Source organism: Penicillium coprophilum (genome assembly GCF_028826855.1).
Source record: "Penicillium coprophilum strain IBT 35676 chromosome Unknown utg000006l_segment0_segment0, whole genome shotgun sequence".
NCBI classification, from domain to species: Eukaryota; Fungi; Ascomycota; class Eurotiomycetes; order Eurotiales; family Aspergillaceae; genus Penicillium; species Penicillium coprophilum.
This window is the reverse complement of record NW_026622725.1, coordinates 1,996,733-2,023,974: the sequence shown is the minus strand read 5'-3', so window position 1 is coordinate 2,023,974 and position 27,242 is coordinate 1,996,733. Positions and strand designations below refer to the sequence as shown.

Here is a 27,242-nt window from a genome sequence, read left to right as displayed (position 1 = left end):
GCAATAAGAAAAGCCTTTGGAGACACGCGTCCGGTGAACGAATGGAAAAAAAGCCTATCAGTGCCATGCCATGTCAGTGGATGTGATAAACGCTCCCTATGTAGATGAGAACCAACCTTTAGGGTTGAGAAGGATAAAAAGTCGACGAGGACAGGTTGGGAAGAAGGATGTGGAGAGAAAACGTGGGAAGAGGGAAGAGGGAAGAGAAGAGCTGGGAGGATAGAGACACAAACCTCCCAATCTGGAGTGAGGCCAAAGTAGAAAGGACGAGATTGGCTGACACGACAAACGTAGTGGGAAGCAGAGCATTACTTTTACGACGCACTATCTTAATCACAGGACTTTCAGTGAAATCATGGACAAACCGAGCCAGAGGTCATCCTGCGCCGCCGTGCCATGTCTACTCCCACTCTGATCTGATTAAGATACTATACATGAGGCAAATGAGTTGCACGGTCGAAGAAGCTTAGAATTGCCAAGAGAGATCCTCGGCTTGGTTATTGCGAGAATAGACCTGATGGTTTGGGGCTGTCATTGAGCTGCTCCCATGAGAATGGACCCCAAGGAACCCAGCTCTATGCGCTTCTCGAAATAATGGCCAGGAACGTCGAATATAGAATGAGCTCAAAGTGAGCTTACTGTTTGAATGTCAATCCAAAGAGAATCTGCTGTCACTAACAAACAATAGTGACAACTTGTTAACAAAGGTTGGCAAGATCTCTTACCGAGACATAACCAGAATCTATTGATTCAAGGACACTAGACATAAGATTGGCTGCAGTATATGCTAAAATTTCTCAAAAGTACCAATGAGTCCTCACATCTCCATCAAATTCAAATTCCAGTCGCAGAATTGCATGCGCCAGTGCATGCAGGTCTTCTCGTGCACGGTACATGGTTGCCCATGACCCAAGGCACTCCGAATGTGCTCGATGATCAAGGAGTCAGATTGCGCACGAAAAGTGCGACGATACAGAGCATCAACAATAGAGCAAATCCTCATAGCGAAAAAGAAAAAGTTAAAAATGTACATATAAACAATTGGTTTATCAAATCAGCTAGTAGATACAAAGGCCAGCTGGTCGGCCAGCTGAAAGGTGCCGGTATGTGAAAATCTATGTCTGTACCAGACCTTCTATTCAACCTCCTCCATGGGGTTCCTCAAGTGATCAGTGCGAACGACGTAATCATCCTCGTCTTCGGCCTCATTGGCATTGGCGCCATCTACCATATCCTCATCGTCGCCATCAACAGATCCATCAGATTCCGCACCAGTGCGAGATCCCTTTCCTTTCTTGCTGACGCTCTTTCCTTTGCCTTTACTACTGGTAGTTGACTGGCCGCTGGGGCTGCGAACAATGTTGCCTGGCCATTTGTTCAGGCCTTTGATACGACCATGAATACTTCCAGCTCCGTGGCTCTCACCATTCGTGGCCGGCGACTCTCCGAGTGTGACCGAGCCGCCCAAGTTGAATGCCTCCATTGCCTCTGCGATTGTCTGTGGCGCGGCAGCAGCGGGGTCTTGCTTTGACTTGTCCACGGCTTCGAAGGTTTGGCGGATGCGCTCGAAATGTTCGAGCTCCTTGGCACTGCGAAGAGTCAGTATCACAGCATGTTATTGAGAGGAGACAAGAAGTAGGGTGGGACGGGAAGTGGAGTGGACATACCTAACACTTGGCACAAGCTCTCCTTGAGCAGATAAGAAATCCTCCTCGGTTACCGTCACATTCACATCCTCCTTCGTGGCAATATGGTCAAAGAACCAAGCAGTGCTGACAGGACCATTTGGCAGAGTCTTGATCTTGTCATCGACCGCGGTAGCCTTTCGGGTGATGGCTTTTAGCATGGCATCAGAGCAGAGTGCATACAGATCAGCACCGGTATAGGTCAAAGGAAGCTGTTCCGCTACGCGGTCAAGCGAGACATCGGGGTTAAGAGCGAATTTCCGAGTCAGAGCCTCAAGAATAGTCGCCTGCTTCCTGTGTGTATCTGACACCCCCAGATAGAGCATCTTGTCGAAGCGGCCGGGGCGGAGAAGTGCAGTGTCGAGCAGATCGGGACGGTTAGTTGCACCAATGACAAAAACTCCACCGCTATTCTCCTCGCCGCCGTTCATTCCATCCAGCTCTGCAAGCAGCTGACTAACAATACGATCCATAACACCACCGCTGTCTCCCTGGTTACCACGCTTGGGCGCAACAGAATCCAGCTCATCAAAGAACACAACACAGGGACGAGCATCCCGAGCACGCTGGAATACCCGGCGCACGTTCGCCTCGGATTCACCAATGTACATATTAAGCAGTTCGGGGCCCTTGACGGAGAAGAAGTTGAGAGAGAATTCAGTGGCAATGGCCTTGGCAAGCAGGGTCTTGCCGGTGCCGGGTGGGCCATAGAACAAGATACCACTGCGCTTCTTCATGCCCTTGGCGAAGAGCTCGGGCCGTTCTAGAGGTAGCTGAATAGTCTCGACCAAGGCATCCTTAACATTGGTCAATCCACCAACATCATCCCAGCCGACGTTTGGAATCTTGGGTGCACCGATCGAATCGGCAAAGTTCTTCCGCGCGGCTTCCACAGCAGTGTCAAAGTCTGCCTTGGTGACACCTCGGGCACCGTCGCCTCCTGCCAGCAGGATGTCCCTAACAAAGACCTCCGAGCCAGAAAGCTTCTTGCTAGCCTCGGCTAGACTTTCGAGGCGGGCTTGTCTCGCCCCAGCAGCTCGTTCCACAACGTCAACCAGATCTCCTGCGACTAGAGCTGCAGTCTTCAAAGCAATGGAGCCAAGTTCCACGTCCGCAGACAGTCTAATACTGCGCTCTGCGACAGCATTCTGCAGAATGCCTTCACGTTCTTTCTCTTCTGGGGCACCCATCTCGAATTCATGGGTGATGAGGCTGCGAATACCTTCCGGGATAGTCTCGACATCGGTGGTGGTGGCAATGACAACCCTGGCGTCATTTAAGATATCGGCCATTGCCGTGACAATGCGATCAGCGGTTAGAACCTCGATATGCCTGATCAGCAGTGCGGTACAGTTTGCTCCGCAGTGGAAAGCCCGCTCTGCTCGCGCTTTGAGATATGCTTCTGTTTTGACATCGCCTCCATTCGCGCCGCCTTCTGTCAAGATGTCGTATGCATCGATGGGGAATGTGTGGAGGCCGATATCCGAGCACGCTCGAGTTGCGATGGTTGCCTTGCCGATATGTCTTTGTTGAGATCTGAGGAGAATAAAGACAGGCTTCATTCCAAGTTGGATGGCCCGCGGGCTTGTGGCAGCAGATATCAAATCCCGGATTCGTTGTTGCAATGATGGGATAAATGACTGAGGTGGTTCGGCAATAATGCCATGAGGCATTGGGGCATCATGGATGCTCTTCGGGATTGTCTTGACGCCCAGCCAATATTCCCACCCGTTGCCCAAAACTCCGGGAACTCGGCTCACGTCGCTTCCAGCCTGTACCATGCGCGTGGTCGCCGGGTCAAGTACAGCGACCCCGCCCCACTGATCTTCTCCTGTCTCCTCCAGCTCTTCTACAGAAGTCGGGGCTACCTGCCCGACTCGGAACCAAGCGACGCCGATTTTGCGGGCTCCGACCCTCTCTCCGTTGACACCTTGACCCAGCCGGATAGTGATATCTTCCTCTTGACTGGCACTGTCACCGCCAGCGGCGCCAGAGAACACTGCTCTGCCAAGTCCTTCATCCACACTAATTCCCACCAGGTCACCACTTTTGAGGATACGCCGCCGTGACTCAAAGTACTGCTTAAGTCCTGAAAATAGCGCGGGTTGAAGGACCCGGTCCATCGAGAGAGGAGTGGAAACCTTGAGCAGTGTGACCTCTTTCGCCAGAGGTGGATTCTTGGCAGCAGTGTTCTTCATGTGATGCAAAATTCCAGGCTTGGAAGAGCCATTAGGAGTAGCGAAGGTCATAGGAGAAATCCTCAGATACTTCGGGTTTTCGATATTACCAAGAAGCAACGGGGGAACAAAAACTGAAGGGGTCAAGCGGGTGGGTTGACGTTGCGAAATACTAGACCGGCGTTCCCCTGAGTGATTAATGGCATACCGCGGCTTAGATGACGGAAGACCGGAGAGGCCAAAGATCTTAACTGGGCGCCAGTCGCCTGAGTCTTCCGGGGAGCCGTTGAAGCTTCCAAATTTGAGCGAGGCGAACATGTTCAGCTGAGGTTCTTCGGCGGCTTCGATTCTGACCCAATCGCCAGAGAAGCATCCGATCTTGGCGAGTGTGCTGATATCTACAAAGACAAAGGAGTCGACGTCTTCATCATCACGAGGGCGGGGGTGCAGAGCCTCATTTGGGACTTGTTGCAGAAGACCTTCCACCTTGAAGGTTTTGCCTCCGCCACGGCCAGGACGCATGGTAGCCGATGTAAAATTCGATGCCACAGATCCGGGGGTATGGATGCCATCCGATCGTCGACCGCCTGCTCTAGGGGTCGCCGAAGTCATGGAAGACATCACCCCCGACGGTGGCTGGGGTAGTTCAGGTGCACTGAGGGAAATCATATCTTCAAGAGAATCATCCGAAGAGTCACTCATGGATCCTACTGAGCCCTCTGTTTCAGACTCCTCGGCAACTGATGTTACCTCCATCTCTGTCCCACTTTCGCCAGGCTTATCCTCGGCTGCAGAATAAAATTGTTCGTTAGAAGTGTCGTCAGCTTCGTCCTCAGCCACCTGCTTCAGAAGTGCAGATCTCGAAGGCACAGTTTGTTGAGCGCGGTGTCCTTGAGCACGAGCTTGGACAAGCACAATCTTTGTTGTCGACATCAGCAAGCCTTGTGAAACGGGCTCGCAGAATGAGATCCGCGCAGGGGGTGGTGGCGCATGAGTTATAGGATGGGAAGGGAGTGGAAGGGGCAGCACGTCTCCGGTATGTACAATACGTTGAGCTCCCAATGCTTCACGAACTGCCGCAGTGAGACGTTGTTCAGCATCAGCTGTAGCTCTTTTTGAATACTTCTTGGCTTCTGCCGACTTCCCCGCCTTCCCCCACAGTCCATTCGGCCCCTGCGCATTCGTGAACCCACCACCAAATTTGCTCTGAACATCATCATGATTGCGGAGGAGATGTCTCTCAACAGTCACAAAGATCGTATCGAGGTGAATCGGGGCGACATCCAGGATCCGAATTTCTACAGAACGGTGTGCTTGTAGGGAGTTGCGTGACAAGTCAACTTTCCCCAAGGCCTGGAGGAAAGGCTGAAGTGAGTCTGCTGATTCAGGAAACAGCACGGTCGAGTGTGACATTGGAACTGGCGATCTCTCTGTGGGCTGGATGCGCACTGGGAGTATCGTCCAGGCCTGATCTTCCACAGAGGTATAAGTCGGCGTATGCGGGGCAATTGCAACATAAAGCACTCCATCATCGGAGGTTGTGACATCTGATCAGAGAAAGACAGATCAGTTAATATTCCCATTAAGACCAGCCGAAGAGGCTTCCCACTCACCTTGGAGAGCTTGTTGCTGGAAGAGGTCATTCGCTAGATCCTCGGATAATATGCCAATCTTCCCACGCAGCTGGGGATCGAGCGCCAGACGTGCTGCGATGGGTGCCTTGTTGTTCAATCGCCGCTTTCCAGCTTTTCTTCTCCGCTGTCGAGGCTTCTGGGAGCTCTGCCCGTACTGTTCGAAGTCCATGGGTGTGGTGTCTTGTTCGGTTGCCGTCGGCAAACGAAGCGGGCGGGATAGGAAATTCGAACGGAATGCAGTCACCAAATCATCCGTTCAGCAAGTGCCCATGAGAAGATGTACAGAATCCCGCGCCAGGTTCAGCGAATTGTCATTGAGGGGAGAAGACGAGGTTCGCCGGATCCAGAATCCGGGGGAAATCAACACGCGGGCATCTCGGCACCGCCCGCTGTTCTGCCATATCCCGAAGCCGAGGTCCAATCGGCCAGGGGAGGACTCCGTCTGAACAAAATGAATAATAGACAGGGTAATCATATGTATTATACCTTTGCTGCACTTTTCTTAAATCAAACATGTTTTTCTATTAGTACTCGAGACTTTGTTGCTCACAGTCCGATCTCAGTCGCAAGCGTGCTCTAACTCTCTTGAAAGTTGTTTGCTTGTGATAACGTGTAGAACAAAAGCTTCCCTGGCCCTAAGTAGCTGACATCATTCCTGAATCCTAGTGATTCCCGAGATCTTTACCGGCTTGGACGAACAGGTGATCTTATATTTGGGGGCTTACGTATATTTCCTTTTCTGTGAAAATGGAACTGTAACTATTTGCCAAGCGGGCTCTTTCAGAATATATATTTGTCCACTCTTGCACTGGTCAAGGCAGACTCATTCGTGCTACTTTCTTCATTTCCTGCAGATGCTGCTCAGCATTACTTAGCAGGTAACTGATGAAATCTATTAGGCAGTTGCATTTTAAATTAAGATCATTGCAGCCTGGAATAATTAGGCCGATGACAGGTGGTGTGCCAAAGAGGATATAGATAAGACAGATTACGGCGTCAAAAATGTTGCTGACTGATCGCTTTCCCCGGATGGGGGACAGCTTGCCAAGGGAATATACTTCCAGACCAACCCCATACTAAAGTCATTGCAGAATGTGTTCGGCTATAATGTGATATAGTCACCGATGTGGTTGGCATATCAATGAGATGTGTAGGAATTCCAATGAGGTTGGCGTTGACGGTCCTTGCAGAGATGACTGCTGAATTCAGGTAGTGTTGTAAAACCAACAATGAGACTAGACTCAAGCAATACTTTTTGGAAAGATGGACCTTTTTGATGGACTGAGTGGGCTGTGCATCGGAAGAGGAGACAGGGGCGCAGCCGCGGGGTGAATGCCACCTGGCAGGATACGAGCAGCGAGTCTGGTTTGATCAGCATAGCATCATGTATTGTAGGTACAAAAAAGCCAACGGACGTGCTTTCATCCTACAGATGTAGGCTTAGAACTATTATTGGACCCCAGTCAAGTACAAGTGGTGATAGGAGGCTCAAGTGCGCATGTTCAGCTCATGTTTGGCGTGACATCAACCAGTACGAAGTAGCATTATTGACAGTGTTCTAGAACATGTCGAGCTTACGGAGTACAGCAGGCCGGAAGAAAATCATTTGAGGGTGTTCACTATGTATTAGGTGTTGACCCTTCTTCTTTTTGTTGGTCAATTGGGGGCCAAGACCTTGTTCTGTGCCAATAAGCGTCCTGATTTTGCCCGAAATCTTTATGGCATGATCCTAGTCATAGATGACGTAGACATGAATGAAAATCAAATTGCTGACTCTGACTTTGAGCAGTTGAAAAAAGAGATGTGGAAGAATCCGTACGGAGTACAAGGGATAAAAATGTTGCCTGGACTGAGGCTCTTTCCCAACTTCTGATTCCGATTACAAATGTTTCCATTTTAAGAATCCAGTGGAACTGGTGGAGAAACGGTACGATACCCGCTGGGGGCACGCGGGAACCACCAACAAGGCGGGACTGTTTGATTACCGTTATTTGTTTACCATACAATTGTCTTTCAAGGCCAATCACACACCGTAGAATGTGCTCAGCCATCACAGTCTATACCATTTCGGTGTTAGCGTCTTCGTCTATCAGGCAGACATCCAACACGCAATGAGCCTCTCCTTCTCTTGATCCGCTTCTTCCCCCATCATCTTCGGCTTGATTCTTCATTTTCAATATTTTACTCTTCATCGCTGCCTTCAGTCTAAGGATTTCACAGATTTCGTTAGTGGGGCTCACCGCGTGGAATTTTCTTGGTTATATCTTATTGGAATCCCATCACTTGGATTTCCATCACTTGGAATCCGGGGAATTCATTTCGTCTTCGGATATCGCTATCGTTGATTAAAAGCCAGTTGTGTCGGTGTACCTGGCCTTCTCTGCCCTGAACCCCGCTTTAAAGTCTTCCGAGCCCCGCGACACGTGTGGATTTGAGAGTGCATGTTCATCTAGAGATTATCGGACGATCGCTATCGTGATATATCTCCAGGGCCTCATAGTGGCTCAAGTGTGTCAAGTTCAATTAGTCTTGGTCGATATCCAGGAGAAGCAGCCCTGTTATATACCAAAGAACGGAGATACTCCGCATCAAATCGAGGCTTGCATCTCTGACTCGACTGTACGTCACTTCTCGAATCATCTGGACAACTCTCCGGTGAGTCATGCGATGGGCCAATCAGCCGCAAACCACTGTTCCTTTTCTGTCCGAACGTATATGCTAATTTCTGGTTGACATAGTACTACGCCCAATAATGTCTGCCATCCAGACTGAGCCATCGCGGGTGCACCCGCGTCGTCGGCCCGTCTTAAACACCGCCCTTCCCACCCTGTCGAGCGACTCGCCTGACTCTAAGATGCCTTTGAAGAAAGGAGAGACTTTCCATACCCCCACTTCTCCTCCATCGAGTGATCTAGACCCTGTCTTGAACGTCCGCTCCCTACCTCATCGCTCGGCCACTTCGTTGGAAGCCATCGCTGCTGCTGAAGAACGCATGACTTCCATCCTAGGCCGTCTTACCCTAGAATCTACCGAAGATCAGAGCTCGCAGGTCGCCGACGGTGAAAGTCCTTTGGAGAGTGGGTTAGTTCGCAGTAACTCTAAGTCTATGTCGACCTCCCCACGTTTCTCTAATGAAGAGAGTCGAAGCATTCCCATACCACTAGACGAGAAAAAAGCCCGTCCACAGCATAGTCACGAGTCCGACAGTGGATTAGGGACATCTGTCAGTAGCGAAGAGGGGCTCGCTGATTCGCAAAATAAAGGTGCGTGTCACATCCCACAAGAATACATTGTCGTTCTTTGTCCTATTGTTCCCGGTTTGAGGATTAACAATGAATAGTGAATGACGGTATTCACGACAATCAATCTGCCATCACAAGCTCTATTTCGGCATTTGATACGGGTTCCTCGCCAAAGCGTCAATTGGGCCCAGCTGCCTGTAAACAGATTGAACGTTTTGTGCTTGTTCCTATTCTAAAAGAACCCCGCTTGAAACCATTCCACCCATTGGTCCGAAGTGTTCCCCAGCGCATCATCAATAAGCAGATTGTCTGTTTGCGCGACCTCGAGAAAACCCTATTGTGGCTGGCGCCGGTAAGTCAATGCATTGTTCTATTCAATGGGCTTCTGGAGTTACGGTTATGCTTATTCTTTCTTTTTTCTTATTTAAAGAACTCTGCCACTTCTCGGAATTCTTATCTCAACTTTTGCGAGTTTACGATCCAGTGCTTGCATACTTCGGCTTCGCATCTCAACGATCGTGATCAACGACTACCAGCCGACCGACCTTACACTAACGGATACTTTCTTGACCTTGTTTCACAGGTCCGACGATACGCAGCAATGGTTCGTGCCGAACGCGAGCGAGTCCAAGCGACTCAGGGCTCTGAATCTAAGGAGCCTCACACTCTTACGTATGTGATATCCCATTCGAAGTGAACTGCGGGACGTAGCTAATTCAAAATAGCATCGAGAAGGCTACTCTAGAAGGTGGTCTATCCAAGAATGGGAAGTCTGCTGAACTTGTAATCATGCAAGATGGAAAGCCAATTTCCATGGCCACAGGAAAGCCCTATGAGGCGGATGTTTCTGGTGCGACTAAGCGTACTATCAGCCTTGACGATGCGGTCGATGAGGGCGTCGAACGCTCTATGGCCCGGCGCAAGAAGGACGCTCCTCCCATGAACATCAACCAAAAGTGCGCCGACTGCGACAAGGTCTTCAAGCGCCCCTGTGACTTGACGTAAGTTGATTTATTCATCGAACCGAAATTTTAGTTCTAATGCATTCATAGGAAGCACGAGAAGACACACACTCGCCCCTGGAAATGTGAATACACTGACTGCAATTACCATACCAAAGGCTGGCCCACTGAGAAAGAACGTGACCGCCACATGAACGACAGACATTCAGACAAGCCTACCCTCTTCAAATGTCAATTCCACAAGTGCCCTTACGCCTCGAAGCGTGCCAGCAACTGCAAGCAGCACATGGAAAAATCCCATGGATGGGTTTACGTTCGATCTAAGAACAACGGCCGCAATGGCAGTAAGCGAGGCTCTTCTGCGCAGGCTACTCCTCAGACCCCCAGTGTGTCTACTCCTGCCTCAAAGACAACCGACTTTGCTTCTCCAATCCCTGGCCCCAGTCCTTCTCCCAGCGATCAGACCTACAACTGGCCTGAGAATCCTCAATTCAACTTTGCTGACCCTCCTGCGCTTGCCCACGGGGAGGATTTCCCTTTGTTTGGAGAAACATCGCCCTACCTGATGACTGATGTCAACTCGTTCCCAACTTCGGTGAACCTGAGCGGCTTCCAGAGTCAATTCGAAGCTGGTGACCCGAACGGCTTGATTCCAGCCCTCGAAATGCACCGGCAGTCCATGAACTCCATGTCTATTCCATCTGCGGAGTCAGTTCCCGACTTGATGGGACCTGTGTCCTTTGACGGATCCCCACTCACCGGCACGGAAAGCATCAACTTCGACCTGGATTGGAGCAACCTGGACTACCCAACCAACGAGGACTACACTGCGATGGCCGCGCAGCTCCCCCAGGGTCATTCCCTTGAGGTGATGAAGGGGTATTCGAATGATTATGAGCAAATGAACCTCAACCACTGTTCATACGATGCCTCTGGAAAGCTCACTGGTCTCTCTCCCGGTGCGCAGGGCAACGCCATGCTCTACTCACCGGACTCTTGTAACGTTGGCGATACTCTTTCTGAGCGCTACGAATATGGACTCCAGGCCCAGGCACGTAACGACTTCACCCTTTACAATCAAAGTGCGCAGATGGGTAGCGGTGCTCATCCCATGATGCAAACTCCTAGTGACCATTCAGCTCAATACCATCAGCCTCAACAGCAAATGTTCCCCTCTCTTGAGCATGAGCGCGTTTTGCATAACTTGCAACCCTGGAATGGCCAGCAACCCCAGGGACACTACCTCCCTCGCGACATGGAGCTGGAATTCATGAAGTAAGGAGGGACTCACCTGGTTATGGGGGCTTTCCCAACTCTTCTCTCAAGTTTTTTTTTGTCTTAAGCGAATTTAATGTTCTCAGCGATGGAAATATGGGTTTTTATTTTCTTTCCAGCTTTTGTTTTTACCTTAATCTTTCTATCCCAAATAGCATGGCTGACGTTTGGACCTTTTCTTTCATATTGGGTATAGCAGTCTCTGTATTCTTCGAAATATATAGTTTAAAATACCAGAAAGAAAGTTGCTCAAACCCCCGGTAATTTCTCTTGTTTTTTTTTTTAATCTAAGTGAAAAGAAATCTATTCAAGGGAACTAGCTTCCCTGGAACGATAGTTCGATGACACCAAAGAAGATTCACCCATAAGGCGCAGAACTAGCAGGCAACACTTTAATCATCCTTGGCGTACGTGACCTGGGCGTTTGGTGCAATATCAAGTCGGGCGTCATCAAGATAGTTAGATAGTAAAGGCAGAAGACTAGGTTGTTGTTGGGAAGAAGACATAGCAACATAGCGATCCTCTATAATATACCTAGGTAGTCATCTAGTATAGCCTTATAATAGCCTATATCAGGTAGCCTTATAAGGTCGGGGGTGACGACATCATCTCGCTCCCGACTGCTCCACACTCAGCCCCCCTTCCATCACATTTGTTCCCACACCTTTCACGAAACAGAAACATCCTAGGCACGCACTGTTCAGCCTTAGCCGCTCATTGTATCGCCAGCCTTTTTAGGCAGACACGTTCCGTGCTTCCACCATCACTCGGACATTGGCCTTACGATTCAATCCCTTAGGGACTCAGCTTCCCTCTCAAGTGAGCAGGAGCATTATCCTTCGAAATGTCAGAAACACAATTACCTGATCCCGCATTCCCCAACGGCAAGGGAGATGTGGGTGCAACCCCGCCAATAGGCCAGATCTTGACGGGCAAGCAAGAACATTGTAAGTTGGAGGAAATCAAGATCGTATTTCGATTTTGGAGTTGCTGACATGTAAATAATTTGCTCAGATCTCAAGCGCGAGCTTATCTCTCGTGAAGTTCGTGATGAAATCTTCGAGCTAAATTCCCCCACCGCGCTCCAGCGATTCGGCGCCCCCTTCAGATCAGAATTCGGTGAAGTTGCACCAGTCGACTCGGAGCTGCCTATCCTTCGGTATATCTTTGTTCACCACGTGCGGAACTTCCCATTTCTTGACCAAGCTCGCGAGAAGGAGTTCTGGCAGGATAAGCTACAAGTCGTGGGTCTTTCGCTTCCCTGACCGAAAACGGAGAAGGAACAGATTGTGACTGACTGTTGGGGATATAGTTCTTGGAATCGTTTGCCAATAAACATGTCTCGTCGTCGGAAGATCGACTGGAGGAGACAAAGCGCCGGAAGTTGGCCCGAAAATGCGAGAAGCTCGTGGAGCTGATGATGGTTTCGGGTGTGCCGACCGCGTCGGGATATGAGGAGCGTATACAATTCTCGGAGATGGAGATCGTCGAGCGTGGTGCCCAGGAATCGGGCCTGTTGTTTAATATGCCTGAGGGAAATTCTATCAATGGTTGGGATGTGAACGTGGCTGCTGTTCGAACAACATCTGTCAAGCGGACAGTGCGGTACCATCAACATGCAGTTAGTTTCATGATTCTGACAATCGCCTTTTTCGGGAGTTGGAATATTTTTGCTGACGTTATGAACATTTTAGGAATTTATCATTCGAGTTCGTCGCCACGACAAACAGGAGGTTCATGTTGGGAGAAGATATGGAGAGTTTGTTAAGCTTCACAGGAGGCTGAGGACTGAGCTGCCTGGGAAACAACTCCCTCCTCTTCCTCGTAAGAATAAGTCTTCCACCTCGAGCTGGTGGGGCTCCAGTGCAGATGATGATGCTTCGTCTCTTTCATCTCTCTCGACATTGGACACGAATGCTCCCGAAGATCGGCTCTCTGCACCAACTCTCACTCCAGGGAGCGTCCGGCGATCGATCTCCCGCGGGTCAATGCGATCAACGAAGTCACCGCGTGCATCAACGAGCGAGGTGTCCAGGGCGACTGTGCTGTACCGTGAGGAGCAGCGTGTGTCACTGCGCGCGTTCCTGCGCACTGTACTGCAAAACAAGCGTATCGCAGAATCCAAGGCCGTGGAAGAATTCTTGACTGCTCGACCCATCGATTTAAATGAGGAAGAGCTGATTGATGTCCAGAGACGGAAAGACATGGACGCTGTGAGAATTGAGGAACAGAAGAGATTCTATGAGATTGCTAGGCAGCGAGCTGCGGAGCTGGATGTGTACATGGAGCGGTTCCGGCGGGATATTGTGGAGAGTAGTAAGTCGCAAACTCTTTCCAAAATGACATATTGTGCTAATCTCATCTGGATTTTAGATGGCTTGACCAAATTGTTCGCCGAGATCCGGGAGAAGCCCTCAATCCAAGATCTCAGTCCGCAATATCAGAAATTTGCTGAGTGGCTGCGTATTGAGTACGTTGTCTGTTTCTCTCAGTGCGTCGGCCTACTAACATTGAACAGAGTTGCTGCAACAATATACCACTTGTTCCTTGCCGAGGATAACTCTCCTGAACTGTTTGCACAGGCGAAGAGAATCCACGGCCTCGTTCCGTACACGTTGATGAAGAATGTCATTCGCATCGCTAACCCCGCTGCAGTCATGTCTGGTGTTCTAGACCTTTTCATGGCCCAACCCTTCGGCTCACGGTCACTTTTGCAGAGAATCTTCTCATTAACACTAAACGAAAGTATCAAGGATTTCCAAAGATCAATTGATTCTTTAGCCTCAAAGGTTGGAGATACTGTTCTTACTCAGAAGCTCAAGAGTTTCGCGGAAGCCGAGGAAGTCGTTAAGAATGTGATTCGAGAAGAGGCTGTTTCCGACGACGTTGACATTATTGTGGCCATCCTTCGCTCCGAACTAATATCACCTGACCTCAACCCGGAACAGATTGGCAAGATTTTCAACGGCTACGTGGCTTGGAACTATGCCGTGGAGAACGTAGATCTGGAAATGCAACAGGGAGCTCAATGGTTCGCTCACATGAAGCAGCTTCTGAAGCTATACACCCGCCAACGTGACAAGGCCATGATGCTCAGTATTGTCGAGGAGCCGGTCACACTGCAGCTCTTCCGCGATCTGTTCACTATATTCTACGAGCCGCTCGTCCGGGTTTACAAATCTGCCAACGTATACAACAGCATTACGGACTTTGCTCACTTTGCCGACGATGCCATCAATGTGATTGAGAGTGCACAGCGCCAGGATGTCTCTGCGGATCCGAATCAAACAGTGCAGGCCTTCATCGACCTGTGCGCTCGCCACGAGGCCAACTTCTACAAGTTCATCCACGAAGTGCACCAGCATGACAACGGCCTCTTCCAGTCTCTCATGGGTTGGATCGAAGAGATTCTCGATTTCCTGCGCAACGGCCCCGCCGGAGGCAAAATGGATATCAACGCTTTGTTCCAAGGAGCGGTTGGAGTTGGCCAAATCGACAAAGACCTCGCGCTCACGGAAATTAACCAGCTTATAAAGTGGCAAGAAGATCGAAAGCGCTGGCATCTGAACAAGACTCGCCAGAAGATGGCTGCCGAAGGAACCTCTGGGGAGACTATTCCAGGAGCTACAACTTTCAGAGGCAGCGATTTCGGTCTTGACGAGGTATGTGCTTTCCGCCCACTCAACTTCCAAAATGTGTTTGAACTTCACTACTAACCACGGGCTTACAGGCTGATTTGGAGGACCTCACCATCTCGGATGAAGCATCTGATGCTTCCGACGAAGACAGTGGAGATGAGGACATGGATGATCCTATCGCCGTAGAGCGCCGCCGGCGGACAAAGAAGCAGGAACAACTTCGCCGTACCGCGGGTGAACCCGTCAAGCCCGAGGTTACGGAGATTCTCAAGCTTGCTGATCCGTTTGGCATCATGTTGCGGCACGTGCTTGCTGATTAGACGTCGAACTTAGAATTGCTTTGCTGCATTCGTGATACCGCCATAGATATGGCTTCTCCACTTTGATTCCCATTCTCTGATTGTGTTTCATACACCGATTGGTTGCTCATTTGTTTTTACTGGCTGGCTCCCTCATGGCTGTGCGGAGGGGTTCGGCGGAAGCATTAGATAGATATGGCGGATGAAAGGGACCGCGAGCCAGATAGGTCATGATAATTGGAACGAGTTCATTCATGATGAGTTGCTTATGTACCTCTGTAGTGCCTCCACTACCTGGTGATTGCCATTCTCCGATGCCACCTGTGACGGCGTCTTCCCATCTGTATCACACAACTGTGGATTAATTCCATGCGCCTCAAGCAGTAGCTTTACGACACCTATGTGACCATAAAACGCAGCATTGAACAGCGGTGTCTGGCCGTTCTCATCACAAGCATTGGGATCAGCCCGCCTAGACCCAGTCAACAACCGCCTAACAATCCCCTCATGGTTTCTTTCCGTCGCCACCCCCAACGGTGTAGTCCCATGCATATCAGGAATTTCCAAATCAACTCTCTCACACCCAACCAGCAAGTCCACAATCTCCTCGTGTCCATTCTCCGCAGCGACGAACAAAGGTGTCTGCCTCTTCCAATGCGTCTGTAAATTAGGATCCGTTACCTCCCACCCTAGTAAGAAGCGTACAACGTCCACCCGCTCCGCGGAAGCAGCAATTGAAAACGCTCCCCGCCCATACTTCTGTCCCTCAGCGTTGGGATCAAGTTTCTCCCCGAAGTACTGAACCAAATACTGCACAATATCAACATGCCCCATGATAGCCGCATAGAAAAACACATGCTGGCAATGCATAGCGCCATTGTCACCGTCAAGAATCAACCGCAAATGCTTAGCAAGTAGCAAACCCACGTCTCCATCTGCTTCGCGCGCAGCCCGGCTGAGCGGCGTCCATCCCTGCCTATTTGGCACGCGCGGATCCACCCGCTCGCTACAGAGCAGCAGTGTCATCATCTTGGGCTGGTGATTGACGGCAATCATAAGCGCGGTATCGCCTGTCTTATCTTGCAAGTTGGCGTCTGTACGGTCATCATTCAGCAGGATCTGCACTATGGCTGAGTGGCCCTCTTTGACAGCCCAAGATAGTGGCGGGCGGATCCATTTTCTATCACGGGTGTTTGGGTTTGCTTCATCGTTTAGCAAGAGCAATTTGAGTACCGCGATGCTATTATGCAGCGCAGCTAGCATTATTGGGGTGCAGCCTTTTATTCGGGGGTGGATGTCTGTTCTTGATTGAATGTCAAAGCCTGCAGAAAGGGATTTTAGGGCTGTTGATGCGGTGTCGGTTGATGAAGCCCAGAAGAGCGATTTCGGATTTGGCGAGGTTGCATCGCGCTTATATAGGGTGGTGTTTAGGAGGTTGTAGGTTGTAGCGTTGATGCAGGTGAAGGCATTTAGGTCAGATGGTGATGGGAGAAAATCGGATATTGCGAGATATAGTTCTTTAGGAAGGGTTGAGAGTGGTCCTTGTGTGTTGCATTGTGTATGCATTTGAGGTCTTTAGAAGGGTATCGAAGCATGAGGGGATCATTAGGGGATAAAAGGATTCGACGTCGGGGGCAAGTTTCTTATAATAATGGGGGATATGTGGTGATCTGACATCAGCCTTGACCTGTGGAATATAGATGAGATTGTCTCGATTATTCCCCATCTATGTTCTATTTCTAGCGTCATCCCATGGGAAACTCCATAGAATGTCTTAAACAGTGCCAAGACCTCGTGGGGCAATGAGATAACTTAGATAAGCAAGTTTCCATGGCGACCGACGTTCATCTTCCATCTTGAACAACATCCGGGGAAAAGCTGCAGAACATGTCATCCCCTCAAAAATACCCAGGCTCGCCGGGAACTACGGCTCCTCTGCGTCGAGGTCTATTTAAAGATGGCATTTGGTGTTGCAACTGCCCAGAGCGGCCAGCTGCCGCCCGTCGTCAAACAAAGAAGCAGGGAGCAAACTTTGGGAAATGGTGTATGTCAAATCATGCTAGGCTTTCAAGGATGAAGCTTGGATAATCGCCTTTATACCAAAGTAGCGACTGACCCAGGAAATAGTCTGGACTTGCGCGCAGTCTCCACATCTCAAGTGCAGCTTCTTCTTGTGGGCAGATGACGCTACAATGCGCGAGCAAGCAGCCGTTCTTGCCAACTCTCGATCAGAACTTGACCCTGTCTCGCTCACCCCATCAAAGCGTACTTTAGGACGTACGAACAACGGGCTACTCACTCCACAGACTGAGCGCAGATTCATCAATACCCCACAGCGCAACTTCAAGTCGCCCCCGAAAACAGCTAAGGCCAGAATGATCTCAGAAGCGTCAGACGAGTTTGGATGGGATGATGACTCGGACGACAATGATGAGCTGCTCAAGGCACTCTCTTCTAGCCAGACCGAGACCTTCATCTCGCAACCCAACTTCCATCCCGAATCCCCGTTCAAGACCCCCCGCACCTCCACAATTACCTCACCCGGAAAGCGCAAATTGACGGAAGTTACAAATGATAATCTTTCATCCGACCAGTCTGCACCCGCGACGCCTTTCTCATCCCGCTCCTCTCGCACCGATATGTTCCCTCCCTTGTCTGCAGAATTATGCATGACCCCCACACCTAGCAAATACAACGATGTACTTTCTGCAGACTCGAAGTTTGATACTTCGGATCTTGCAAAGAGTCTACTCGATATTCTGGAGAAACATAGTGTTGTTCTGCCAAACAAAGCGCACGACGAGGTCGTCTCGCTGCTTAACCGGCAGGACTTGAAGACACAAGGGATTATTCGTGGGCGGGATATGACACGACTGGCATTAAAGAAGAAAGATGAGGATATCAAGAAGCTACAAAACCGTGTTTCCAGCCTGGAAGCCCAGAGGGAACTGGATCGTTCTCTTATTGAAGGGATGAAACCCTATTGAGAGGCCCCTATTGAGAGGCCAGCCAAATTGCACATACAGCGACACACTACCGATGTTGATTTCATAGATTGGCATTTGAAAATTCTGGCCTAACTTTAGCTCATTGTGGGCCACCTATCTCACGAACTGTTACGATGATTATGATAGCTTTGTGATTTGCGATGATTGTGTTATTGTCTCAACATTTCGCGATGCAGGGAAGTCAATGTTCTATTCCATCAATGGACAAAAATTAGCATTTTCAAACGGCGTAGATATGACAATCTGGTATTACCCTACAATTTCCCCCGAGCTTTGGGCCCAGTACTTTAGCACATGGGAGATAGAAATTCAAACGCTTTTTTCATAGACCAAAGCGTGCCATTTACACAATCCTGAGAACGACCATTGCTCACAATTCATGAAGACCGATTTTGAAATCTCGTGCTACATTTCACATGTAATCTACAGGACCTGCCCAGATCTATACCGATCTACACAGATAAGAATGTCACGTGGCTGATAAGAAATAAATTATCGCGCCGCAATGCGCCTCGAGCTTCGAACAAGGAGACAATCCGCAATCGGCCAAATATAAACACTCTCTATCTCCAATGAAATCGACAGATGAGGCTTCCAGGCAGGCTACCCCCCACGAGACCCCCGCCATGTTCCGACCCCCTGTGAACCGTGCCATGCGCACACTCGACCGGTCATTTTTCCGAAGAAACGTGCCCCTCTCTGTCGCCCGCGTTTTTAAACCAAGCGATATCTCAAACGTGCGGAAAGACTTGACCAAGAGCCACGATCTCTTGCTGCTGCCACGCATTAGCGCTATCCGTGAGGTGAAGGACCAAGATGGTAAGGTGTGGAAGGCTATGTTGTTGCGCGAAGACCTCAAGGTTGAAGGTATGTTTATGTCTATTGGTCTTAGGTTCCCTATCACCTTGTTCGATAGCCTCTAATCGCGATTTATAGATAAGGCAACATGGTCACCTACTATCAACGAGCTCGTGAATAAGGGAACGGTCGCCTTGGGGCCTTATGAACTGGCATTGGAATATGACCATTGGTCATATGGTATGCTTGCGATTATGTTTTCTCACATAAGAATTCCACGCTAACATTCTCATAGCTGAGATCATCTCATCAGTCCTACCCGAGGACATGATGGAAGAGATCCCTCAAGGCTTCACTCAAGTGGGGCATGTCTGTATGTTGTCTGAGTCACTGGCTATGAACCCAACACTAACGAAACAGTGCATTTAAATCTCCGCGCCCAATATTTGCCATATAAGCACATAATTGCCGAGGTTCTTATGGACAAGAACCCCACCATCCGTACTGTCATCAATAAGACCGAAGATGTCGGCTCACACAGCCAGTTCCGCACCTTCCCATTTGAACTGCTGACAGGTGAGAATGATCTTAATGTCATCCAGCACGAGCAGGACTGCGAATTCCGGTTCGACTATGCCCGTGTCTATTGGAACAGCCGCCTAGAAACCGAGCATCGCCGCCTGGTCGAGAAGTTCGAGCCCAGCGAAATGGTCTGCGACGTGATGGCCGGAGTCGGCCCCTTCGCCGTGCCAGCAGGCCGGAAGAAGATATTCGTCTGGGCCAACGATCTCAATCCTCATGGATTTGAAGTTATGCAAGATGCTATCTCCCGTAATAAGGTGCAAGATTTCATTACTCCTTTCAACCAGGACGGTAGGGAGTTTATCCGTTCCTCGGGTCGCTCGTTGCTGGCGGCGAAGCCTCTTACCATCACTATCCACCCCAAAGTGGGCAGAGAGCAGCAGCGTAAGGCCGCGCAAGGCAAGGGGGGCCAGTTACCCGCGCCGAAGGTCTACACCCGTCCCACCATTGTCAATCACTATGTTATGAACCTGCCTGCTACGGCCATTGAATTCCTCGATGCCTTCCCCGGGCTCTATGCTGGCGAGGAACATTTGTTTACACCCGAGACGGAGCAAAAATTGCCCATGGTCCACGTTTACTGTTTCTCAGGGCACTCAGATAACGAGGTGGATGATCACATCGACATCTGCGAGAGAATTTCTGAGCGTATCGGGCACAAGATCACCGTCGATGACTGTGTGGGAGGTAAGGGTAACCAGGACGTGGAACTCGCTATTCACAATGTGAGGCTGGTTAGTCCCAAGAAGCAGATGTTCTGTGCCAGCTTCCGTCTGCCGCGGGAGGTTGCTTTTCGGAAGGTATAGACTTAATGCATAGCTGCCATTGAGATCCTTGGGACTTTCTCCATGAACAAAAATAAGACACCAGTACCCTAAGAGATACCTATGATGCGTAGTACTAGTAATAATAAATAATCTCAATGGTCTTTCTCATGAGATCTTGTTGCACTCCTGCGGGGGAGGCATGTAGAGGCGGTAGCGGCGTCACCGCCTTGAACTGCCGGAAGTGAAACTGCAAAGATCAAACGTTGCGCCAAACAAGTTACCTCATCTTCTTGACGGCAGATACACGGCGTCGACGAAGTAGCTCCGGGCAAATCTTTTTCACCAATACATTCGACTCACACGCATCAAGCTGCATCCCCGAACCTACGACATCTCGCCTCTCACATTGCACTATGAGCGTCCAACTTCCCCCACCCACACACCGCAAGCGCGCGCTGCCGCAAGGCGAGCTGGAAGCTGCCTCTACACTCAAGCTGGGCGCTGACCAACATACGCACACACTCTCACTTTCCGAAGCACGATTGGTTATTCACAAAGTGTTGGAGAACAAGCGACGCGGTGGTAACAAATACGAAGAGCCGGAGTAAGTGGACCATGGATCCATTGAGATCGAATGCTTACCTGGACGGTCTCAGAAACCTGACCAAGACGTTGGATTACTTGGATGTCTTTGCCCGATTCAAGGACGAGGAGAACATCAAGGCCGTGGAACGACTCTTGAACTCTCACACGGAGCTCGAGATGTTTGAGCGGTCGCAGTTGGGTAAGTTTTGATTTGAACTTTCATCAGCCAAGACCTTCGATCCATCCTTGCACCTGAACAGCGTTGGAAGATTTGGTCAACCTCAGAGTTACTGACTTGGGATCCTCTGAATAGGTAGTCTGTGTTGCGACAATGCCGAGGAAGCCAAGTCTCTCATCCCGAGTCTTCAAAACAAGATTTCCGACGGAGACTTGCAAGAGTTGCTGGATGAGCTGACCAAGCTGCGCAATTTCACCGAGTAAAAGCATCTTCCTGCTGTATTTTTTTTTTTTCTTTCTTTTAGGAGCATGGAGTTCGAAGGCGTTGATGTACCCATGATTTGCACAGAGATCAGTGAACATCTCCATAGGTACTCCATAGGATTGATAATAGAAACCTTAGCCCGTCCGTGCCCTTTTGCCACCGCAACATGTGCCGGGGAAGGAATTCCTGACTCCGGGGTGCAGCTAATCCAATTGTGGTACTGTATTACAGTCATGTATACGGCTTAGATACATCCACTACGTTATAGGCTTTTTGGCTTTTTTTGGGTTTTCCCCATCCATCACCCCACAGTTTCTTTTTTTTTCTTTTAGGAAATATCTCGGGCACTACTGCGACTTTAGTATGGGACGACCTATGATTGGTTGAGTGAGAAACCGTTATCACTGAATGATGATTGGTCCGGCAGATCCTAGTAATCCTCCCGAGGTCCAGTAAGTAACCAGTTACAACGCCATTTTGCTGCAGGGAAGACAATCCCCGAGGGCCCAAGGGGAGTTGATCTATATACCCTGGGGGGTGATCCCTATATTGCATAATATAAATGGGAAGTTCTTATTATCTAACACATTGCCCAAGTAGCTACGGAGTCGATGCTGACCTAATGATATTCAGTACGTAATGCCATATCTGGGTTTGAGAACCAATCAGCACGATACCGCTTATCTTTGACAATTAAAGTGTTATAATTTTCAAGTCATGGACCTGTTGAAAACGGTTTTTGTTACGAGACGAAAAAAGGGTCGATCTGGAAAAGTCCCCAATTTGGACTCTTCATGGTTTATATTACCTATTAGATAGATCGATGTCATCATCCCATCTCTGGGCCTTTTTCTCTTCTCTTCATCTCTAGGAATGACGGAGCGAACGATTCGGCATCTCATCCTGCTGCAGTCACTCGCAGGCTCGCCGGCTTGATATATCTCTGGATCTCCACCTATTTCGGAGATAGTCAACTTTTTTTTCGGGCCTTTCTGATAAGGTGTGTTTCTCTTATCACCATGATCTCATCCAATGACTGACTCGATATTCCAGAGATCTTACTCTAGATTGCGGAGTGACACGCCTGGGTACTCCGTGAAGACCCTATCACTGTTTCTATCTCCCTTCCTATTTGTCCGATTATCGTGCCTTCAGGGCTAGCTCCGGTCCACATGGCTACCGTTATCACTATCCAGCCTGCGGGCTATTCTCAAGCCCATTCCCCTGATCTCCGACAGACGGCATCGACCCCAACGCTCTCCCCATCCCCCATCTCCGTCAATTCGACCCTTCCCCGCGTACGGAATGGAGCTAGCTGTGACGCTTGTCTCCGCAGAAAGAGCAGGTGTGCCATGAACGAGATGGTCAATAAATGCTACTCGTGCGATTTTCATCGCCAGGAGTGTACCTTTGGCCTCACAGCCCCATCCGAGGCTCCATCTAAGAAAAGGAAATTGGACGGGCCGGAGCCCACCGAAGGAATTAAGCGGTATGGAATTCCAATCGGTTGGGGATAGACTTCAGCTCCATGTATAGAGAAAAGGAAATTGCGTTCTAACAATCCCCAGACCCTCGACAATTCAACCGGAGCAATCTATCCCGGAGACCGAGTCTCACCCGCAGGCAGTGAGCATGATTCGGCCCGGATTTTTTAACCAGTCAACCCAGCATATTGGCATGACCACTGAGCTGGAGCCAACCTTGCTGGAATATCTTCCACTGGACCAATACGATGAATGCACAGTTTCAAACTCACGTGTGCGGAGGTGTGCCGATGATGGCACCTTCATGCGCGTCGTCGACACCGGGCCTGTCAATGACTCACAGGCCATGTCGCTTGATGCTGTTGAGAGCCTGGTCGCTCCCTACGGCTCAACACTGATCGAGAAGTTCTTCGATCATGTACATCCTTCGTTCCCGATTTTGATCGAGGAAGTGTTTCGCCAATCCTACCGTGAGCGCCGTGGCCTTTCACCGCTACTTCTTGCCGCAGTCTACGTCTTGACTTTGAAGTTCGTCGACGTCGGTGTCAGCTCACAAACTGCGCGCAAACCCGATGCCGCACGACTGGAAGCTTCGGCCTTGAAGCTACTAATGGATTCTTTGCAATTCCCCAGTGTCTCGACCATCCAAGCCGGGCTCCTGCTGACACAGAAGTCGACTCTAGCTACGGCGTCATTGAATGGTCAGCTGGTGACGGCCGCTTTCGAGCTGGGCCTGCATCAGGACTGCACGAATTGGCGTATGGAGACGTGGGAGAAAGGCTTGCGGAAACGCCTTGCGTGGGCTCTATATATGCAGGATAAATGGTCGTCGCTGGTGCATGGCCGACCTTCACATATTTTCGCCTTCAACTGGACGGTCAAGGATCTCGTGGAGCAGGACTTCTCGGATGCCTTTGCCTCCGGCACTGACTCCTCGCACGATGAAACCGCCGTTGGTCACGGGCCTCTTCTTTTCTGCCACATGGTCGCATTAACAACCATCCTTTCCGATATCCTCGACCGTTTCTATACATTGCACGCTATCGAAGAGTTTTCTGCCGCCGGAAACCAGCGTACACGCATGATCTTAGAAAAGGCCAAACCAGCCCAAATCCGGCTCAAGGACTGGTTCTCCTCCCTCCCACCATCTCTCAAGATGGAAACCTCCAACGGCGAACTTGTCGAAACAATAACAGACGAACATGCCCGCAATGGCGCCCTCCATCTTGCCTACTTTGCCACCGAAATAACCCTCCACCGCTGCATCGTCCGTTCCCTCCTCGCCGAAGGCACCGACCAGTACCTCGCGCACATCTGCCGCTCCGCCGCAAAAACCCGTCTCATCTCCGCAATGGACTTTGTCAACCGTCTCCGCCCCGCTCACCTCCGCTCTTTCTGGCCCGCCTCCGCACGCACTAACTTCTCCCTCATCGGCTCCTTCGGCATGCTGCTTCGCATCACTGCCCCGACAAACGAAGAGGCAGACTTCTACCGCGTCCGGCTGTGTGAATACCGCTGGACTCTAGGTGTCAGCCACAAAAATGCCGAGTTCATGGGCTTTGCCCTGCAAAGTCTGGACAATGCTACCGCGCTACATAAGCATGTCCCCGCGAAGCCGGGGATCGCGGAGCTCATGGCGTCATCTAGCAAGAATGCGCCGCCGCGCATGCCGACTACGTCGCTTGGCTCTTACGATGATGCTATGATGGATGCCGGCACGGGGGCTTCGAGCTCGGTTATGTCGGGACTTGCGTCGCCAGCTACGTCCGTCAGTGATATCGAAGATAGGGAAGCCTCTATGGCGCCCCTGTGATGACATTCAACTCTGTTCATCTCTTCCCTATGCCTCCACTTCGTATATTTCCTCAATTCCGCCCCGACCTCACCTTTCACCTCACTTTCGGCCATTTAGCTCCCCCTGACGTCTTCTTATGACCTTCCTTCTACTACGGCGTTTTATCTGGAATTTGTTCTTGATTTTTTTGGGATGAAGCGTCTGATTTCTCTGGAATTTTTGATTATGGGTGCATATACCCCATGCACCGAGTCAGCTTGCATAGCAGCAGACTACCTGTTCGTGACGATGGAAATATTTGGAATAATCTGGATTGGACTGGATTATTACTTGTGCTTTTTGGTTTTCCTTTTCGCCGATTTTATAGACAGGAATTATGTACATAGATTGGATGATGAATTATGATTTTATTCTTTTGATGACGATGGCTGTGGTTTTGTACAGATGGCACTCATAGTCGCTTGTAGAAGATGAAGGCCCTTTTGACTTGGAGTTCGAAGATAATGGTTGAAACTTGTGAGAGGCCCCATTGGGACCTCGATATTGAAAGGATGGGGCAGACTCCTGTCTTTTTCCGCTTTTGAATTCAAGTGACACCCCAATGTGCTTCCTTTTCCTTTGCATGCTAGAAGTACCGAAAACAATTGATCATTCAGCTGAAGTCCTGCGAGCAAATATGGTTCTATGATGGGTCCAGCACTTGAATGACTCGTATTCTATGAGAGCGGCTTTCTACCTATTTATTTACTCACCTCCTAGCTTAAAATATATTCTGGTATCAAGGTCTATACTGCTACTCATTCAATAAGAAACACATTTGAGTGGCCTTGGACCCATTTCCAAATGTAAACATATACTCTCTCCCGTCGGATGAGATACGCTACCTATGACTTTACATGTACTTTCAGCATCAAATATTAAAAACAACATCTGACTCACCTTGATCCAGCTCCCTAGGTATGTATGTAGTAAATGAGTTATCTAGACTTATCTCCCCGACAAAAGGCGGCAGATAGCGGGTAAACGAGGAGAATTGATATCAGCTGCTTTCGATCCCCGGAGTCAATGCACCAAGGTATATAAAATCGGTCTTTCTCCTCTTCAATACGACATTCGTTATCGGCAGTTCCTACTCCATTTTAAAACACTTCTGACATCTTATACTCGTTGTCATACCTCTACTTTTTCTAACCCTTCAAGATGGCCTACGATCAGAATATTTTGCGATCCCGCTTCTGTCATGCACTTTCGGAAATGTACAAGAACGAAGTCCCTCTCTACGGAGATCTAATTGATGTGGTCTGGGAAGCAGATGCGAAAGCAGTTCAAAATAGCAAGAATATGGAAGGTAATGGCGTTATCAACCCAGATGACGTTTTGCCCGCACGGCATCGTGTTGAGAGACACGGAGCCATCCGACTGGGTACAGCGTATGAGCTGAATACAATCCGTCGCATGTTTTCTGTGATGGGAATGTATCCTGTGGGCTACTACGACCTCAGTCTGGCCGGATTTCCCATGCACGCCACGGCCTTCCGACCAAATACCAAAGAGGCACTCGATAAGAATCCATTTCGCGTGTTCACAACGGTCTTGCGCATGGACCTGTTGACTGAAAGGACTCGGAAATTAGCACAGAAAGCGTTGGAGCAAAGACAGATTTTCACGCCCAGACTTCTTGCCCTGTTGGATATCGCGGAGAGCCGCGGCTTTTTGACAGCAGATCAATGCACAGACCTTATTAGCAATGGTCTGGAGACATTTCGGTGGCATTCAAAAGCAACGGTCACCCTTGGAGAATACGAGCAGCTCAAAGCTGAGCATCCTTTAATTGCGGACGTTGTCTCTTTCCCAGGCTCGCATATCAATCACTTAACACCTCGGACGATTGATATTGATCTTGTACAACAATTGATGTCAGATCATGGAATGCCTGTCAAGGAGCGTATCGAGGGGCCGCCAAAACGATCGTGTCCGATTCTTCTGCGGCAGACAAGCTTCAAGGCGCTGGAGGAAACCGTTTATTTCAAGGATTCGTCTGGTCTATATGTGAAGGGCTCCCACACAGCACGCTTTGGGGAAGTGGAGCAGCGAGGCTTCGCTTTGACCCGACAAGGACGCCAGCTTTATGATCAAATCCTGGACCAAGTCAATATAACAGCTGTGAATCATAATTTGAAAGGAAAGGCCTATGAAAAGCTATTGGAAGACCGCTTCAAAGAGTTTCCTGATAATCTGTCGGAACTCCACGACCTGGGACTGGGATTTTTCACCTATCAGTTGACACCGCTGGGTCATCAGTTGGCTAATGAAGGCGTCCTATTATCGGAGGAGCAACGGTCCCCAATCTCACTTCAGGATCTTCTCAGAAAGCAACTCCTGAGTTACGAGGCTATCACATATGAAGACTTCCTTCCTTTGTCTGCAGGGGGAATTTTTAATTCCAACTTGGGTGGTATCTCCCAGTCCAAGCAACTGATAATGAGCGCGGATCCAGACCTCGATGGTTTTCAGCGACTCCTTGGGGCCTGTGTGGCGGATGAGTTCCATTTATATGCCGATATGCAACAGAGATCTTTGGAAATCTGCCGACAGAAACTACATTTAAAGAAGATTGTGGTATAGGAAACACTGTATGTTAACAGCGCCTGCTCGAGCCCTTTTTTTTTTCAAGCTGGTTCAATCAGCACAATTATGTTTCTATCATGATTAGGCGGTTTAGACTTCATGAGTCTCTTGATATTCACGCTTGTAGCAGAGTATGGTGAATATGCTCGTCTGATAGTCTAGGATATTTTTTAGCTCTTCAATCGGATTCAAAAGGTCCAAAATAACTCTGACTTTTTTCCAAATTCTTCACATTTCGAAG

The 27,242-nt window shown here is 49.5% G+C and overlaps 9 protein-coding genes across 9 annotated transcripts; 7 read left to right on the top strand and 2 right to left on the bottom strand.

Annotated features, from left to right (window-relative positions):
• Nucleotides 1-1,135: 1,135 nt before the first annotated feature.
• Nucleotides 1,136-5,665, bottom strand: pex6 (AAA family ATPase peroxin 6; the record flags this gene model as incomplete). The annotated part of the gene is made up of 3 exons (XM_056680860.1): nucleotides 1,136-1,589; nucleotides 1,668-5,409; nucleotides 5,476-5,665. 3 exons carry the CDS (start codon nucleotides 5,663-5,665, stop codon nucleotides 1,136-1,138), a joined length of 4,386 nt encoding a protein of 1,461 aa, XP_056528242.1.
• Nucleotides 5,666-8,248: 2,583 nt separating this feature from the next.
• ace1 (putative C2H2 transcription factor (Ace1)) lies at nucleotides 8,249-10,979 on the top strand (the record flags this gene model as incomplete). The annotated part of the gene is made up of 5 exons (XM_056680859.1): nucleotides 8,249-8,759; nucleotides 8,837-9,090; nucleotides 9,169-9,410; nucleotides 9,464-9,739; nucleotides 9,791-10,979. The coding sequence occupies 5 exons, from the start codon at nucleotides 8,249-8,251 to the stop codon at nucleotides 10,977-10,979; spliced, it is 2,472 nt and encodes an 823-aa protein (XP_056528241.1).
• Nucleotides 10,980-11,819: 840 nt separating this feature from the next.
• Nucleotides 11,820-14,933, top strand: N7500_009719 (PX domain-containing protein; the record flags this gene model as incomplete). Its single annotated transcript, XM_056680858.1, has 7 exons — nucleotides 11,820-11,922; nucleotides 11,990-12,219; nucleotides 12,288-12,596; nucleotides 12,670-13,291; nucleotides 13,349-13,445; nucleotides 13,494-14,637; nucleotides 14,706-14,933. The coding sequence occupies 7 exons, from the start codon at nucleotides 11,820-11,822 to the stop codon at nucleotides 14,931-14,933; spliced, it is 2,733 nt and encodes a 910-aa protein (XP_056528240.1).
• Nucleotides 14,934-15,164: 231 nt separating this feature from the next.
• On the bottom strand, nucleotides 15,165-16,478 carry N7500_009718 (ankyrin repeat domain-containing protein; the record flags this gene model as incomplete). Its single annotated transcript, XM_056680857.1, has 1 exon — nucleotides 15,165-16,478. One exon carries the CDS (start codon nucleotides 16,476-16,478, stop codon nucleotides 15,165-15,167), a length of 1,314 nt encoding a protein of 437 aa, XP_056528239.1.
• Nucleotides 16,479-16,799: 321 nt separating this feature from the next.
• On the top strand, nucleotides 16,800-17,899 carry N7500_009717 (Zinc finger GRF-type; the record flags this gene model as incomplete). The annotated part of the gene is made up of 2 exons (XM_056680856.1): nucleotides 16,800-16,956; nucleotides 17,040-17,899. The coding sequence occupies 2 exons, from the start codon at nucleotides 16,800-16,802 to the stop codon at nucleotides 17,897-17,899; spliced, it is 1,017 nt and encodes a 338-aa protein (XP_056528238.1).
• Nucleotides 17,900-18,492: 593 nt separating this feature from the next.
• trm5 (tRNA (guanine) methyltransferase) lies at nucleotides 18,493-20,106 on the top strand (the record flags this gene model as incomplete). The annotated part of the gene is made up of 4 exons (XM_056680855.1): nucleotides 18,493-18,787; nucleotides 18,857-18,958; nucleotides 19,014-19,091; nucleotides 19,139-20,106. 4 exons carry the CDS (start codon nucleotides 18,493-18,495, stop codon nucleotides 20,104-20,106), a joined length of 1,443 nt encoding a protein of 480 aa, XP_056528237.1.
• A 374-nt stretch (nucleotides 20,107-20,480) lies between these two features.
• N7500_009715 (DNA-directed RNA polymerase II subunit RPB4) lies at nucleotides 20,481-21,093 on the top strand (the record flags this gene model as incomplete). The annotated part of the gene is made up of 3 exons (XM_056680854.1): nucleotides 20,481-20,671; nucleotides 20,724-20,851; nucleotides 20,966-21,093. 3 exons carry the CDS (start codon nucleotides 20,481-20,483, stop codon nucleotides 21,091-21,093), a joined length of 447 nt encoding a protein of 148 aa, XP_056528236.1.
• A 1,173-nt stretch (nucleotides 21,094-22,266) lies between these two features.
• N7500_009714 (putative C6 transcription factor (OTam)) lies at nucleotides 22,267-24,391 on the top strand (the record flags this gene model as incomplete). Its single annotated transcript, XM_056680853.1, has 2 exons — nucleotides 22,267-22,583; nucleotides 22,663-24,391. The coding sequence occupies 2 exons, from the start codon at nucleotides 22,267-22,269 to the stop codon at nucleotides 24,389-24,391; spliced, it is 2,046 nt and encodes a 681-aa protein (XP_056528235.1).
• Nucleotides 24,392-25,573: 1,182 nt separating this feature from the next.
• On the top strand, nucleotides 25,574-26,998 carry N7500_009713 (VOC family protein; the record flags this gene model as incomplete). Its single annotated transcript, XM_056680852.1, has 1 exon — nucleotides 25,574-26,998. The coding sequence occupies one exon, from the start codon at nucleotides 25,574-25,576 to the stop codon at nucleotides 26,996-26,998; it is 1,425 nt and encodes a 474-aa protein (XP_056528234.1).
• Nucleotides 26,999-27,242: the final 244 nt, after the last annotated feature.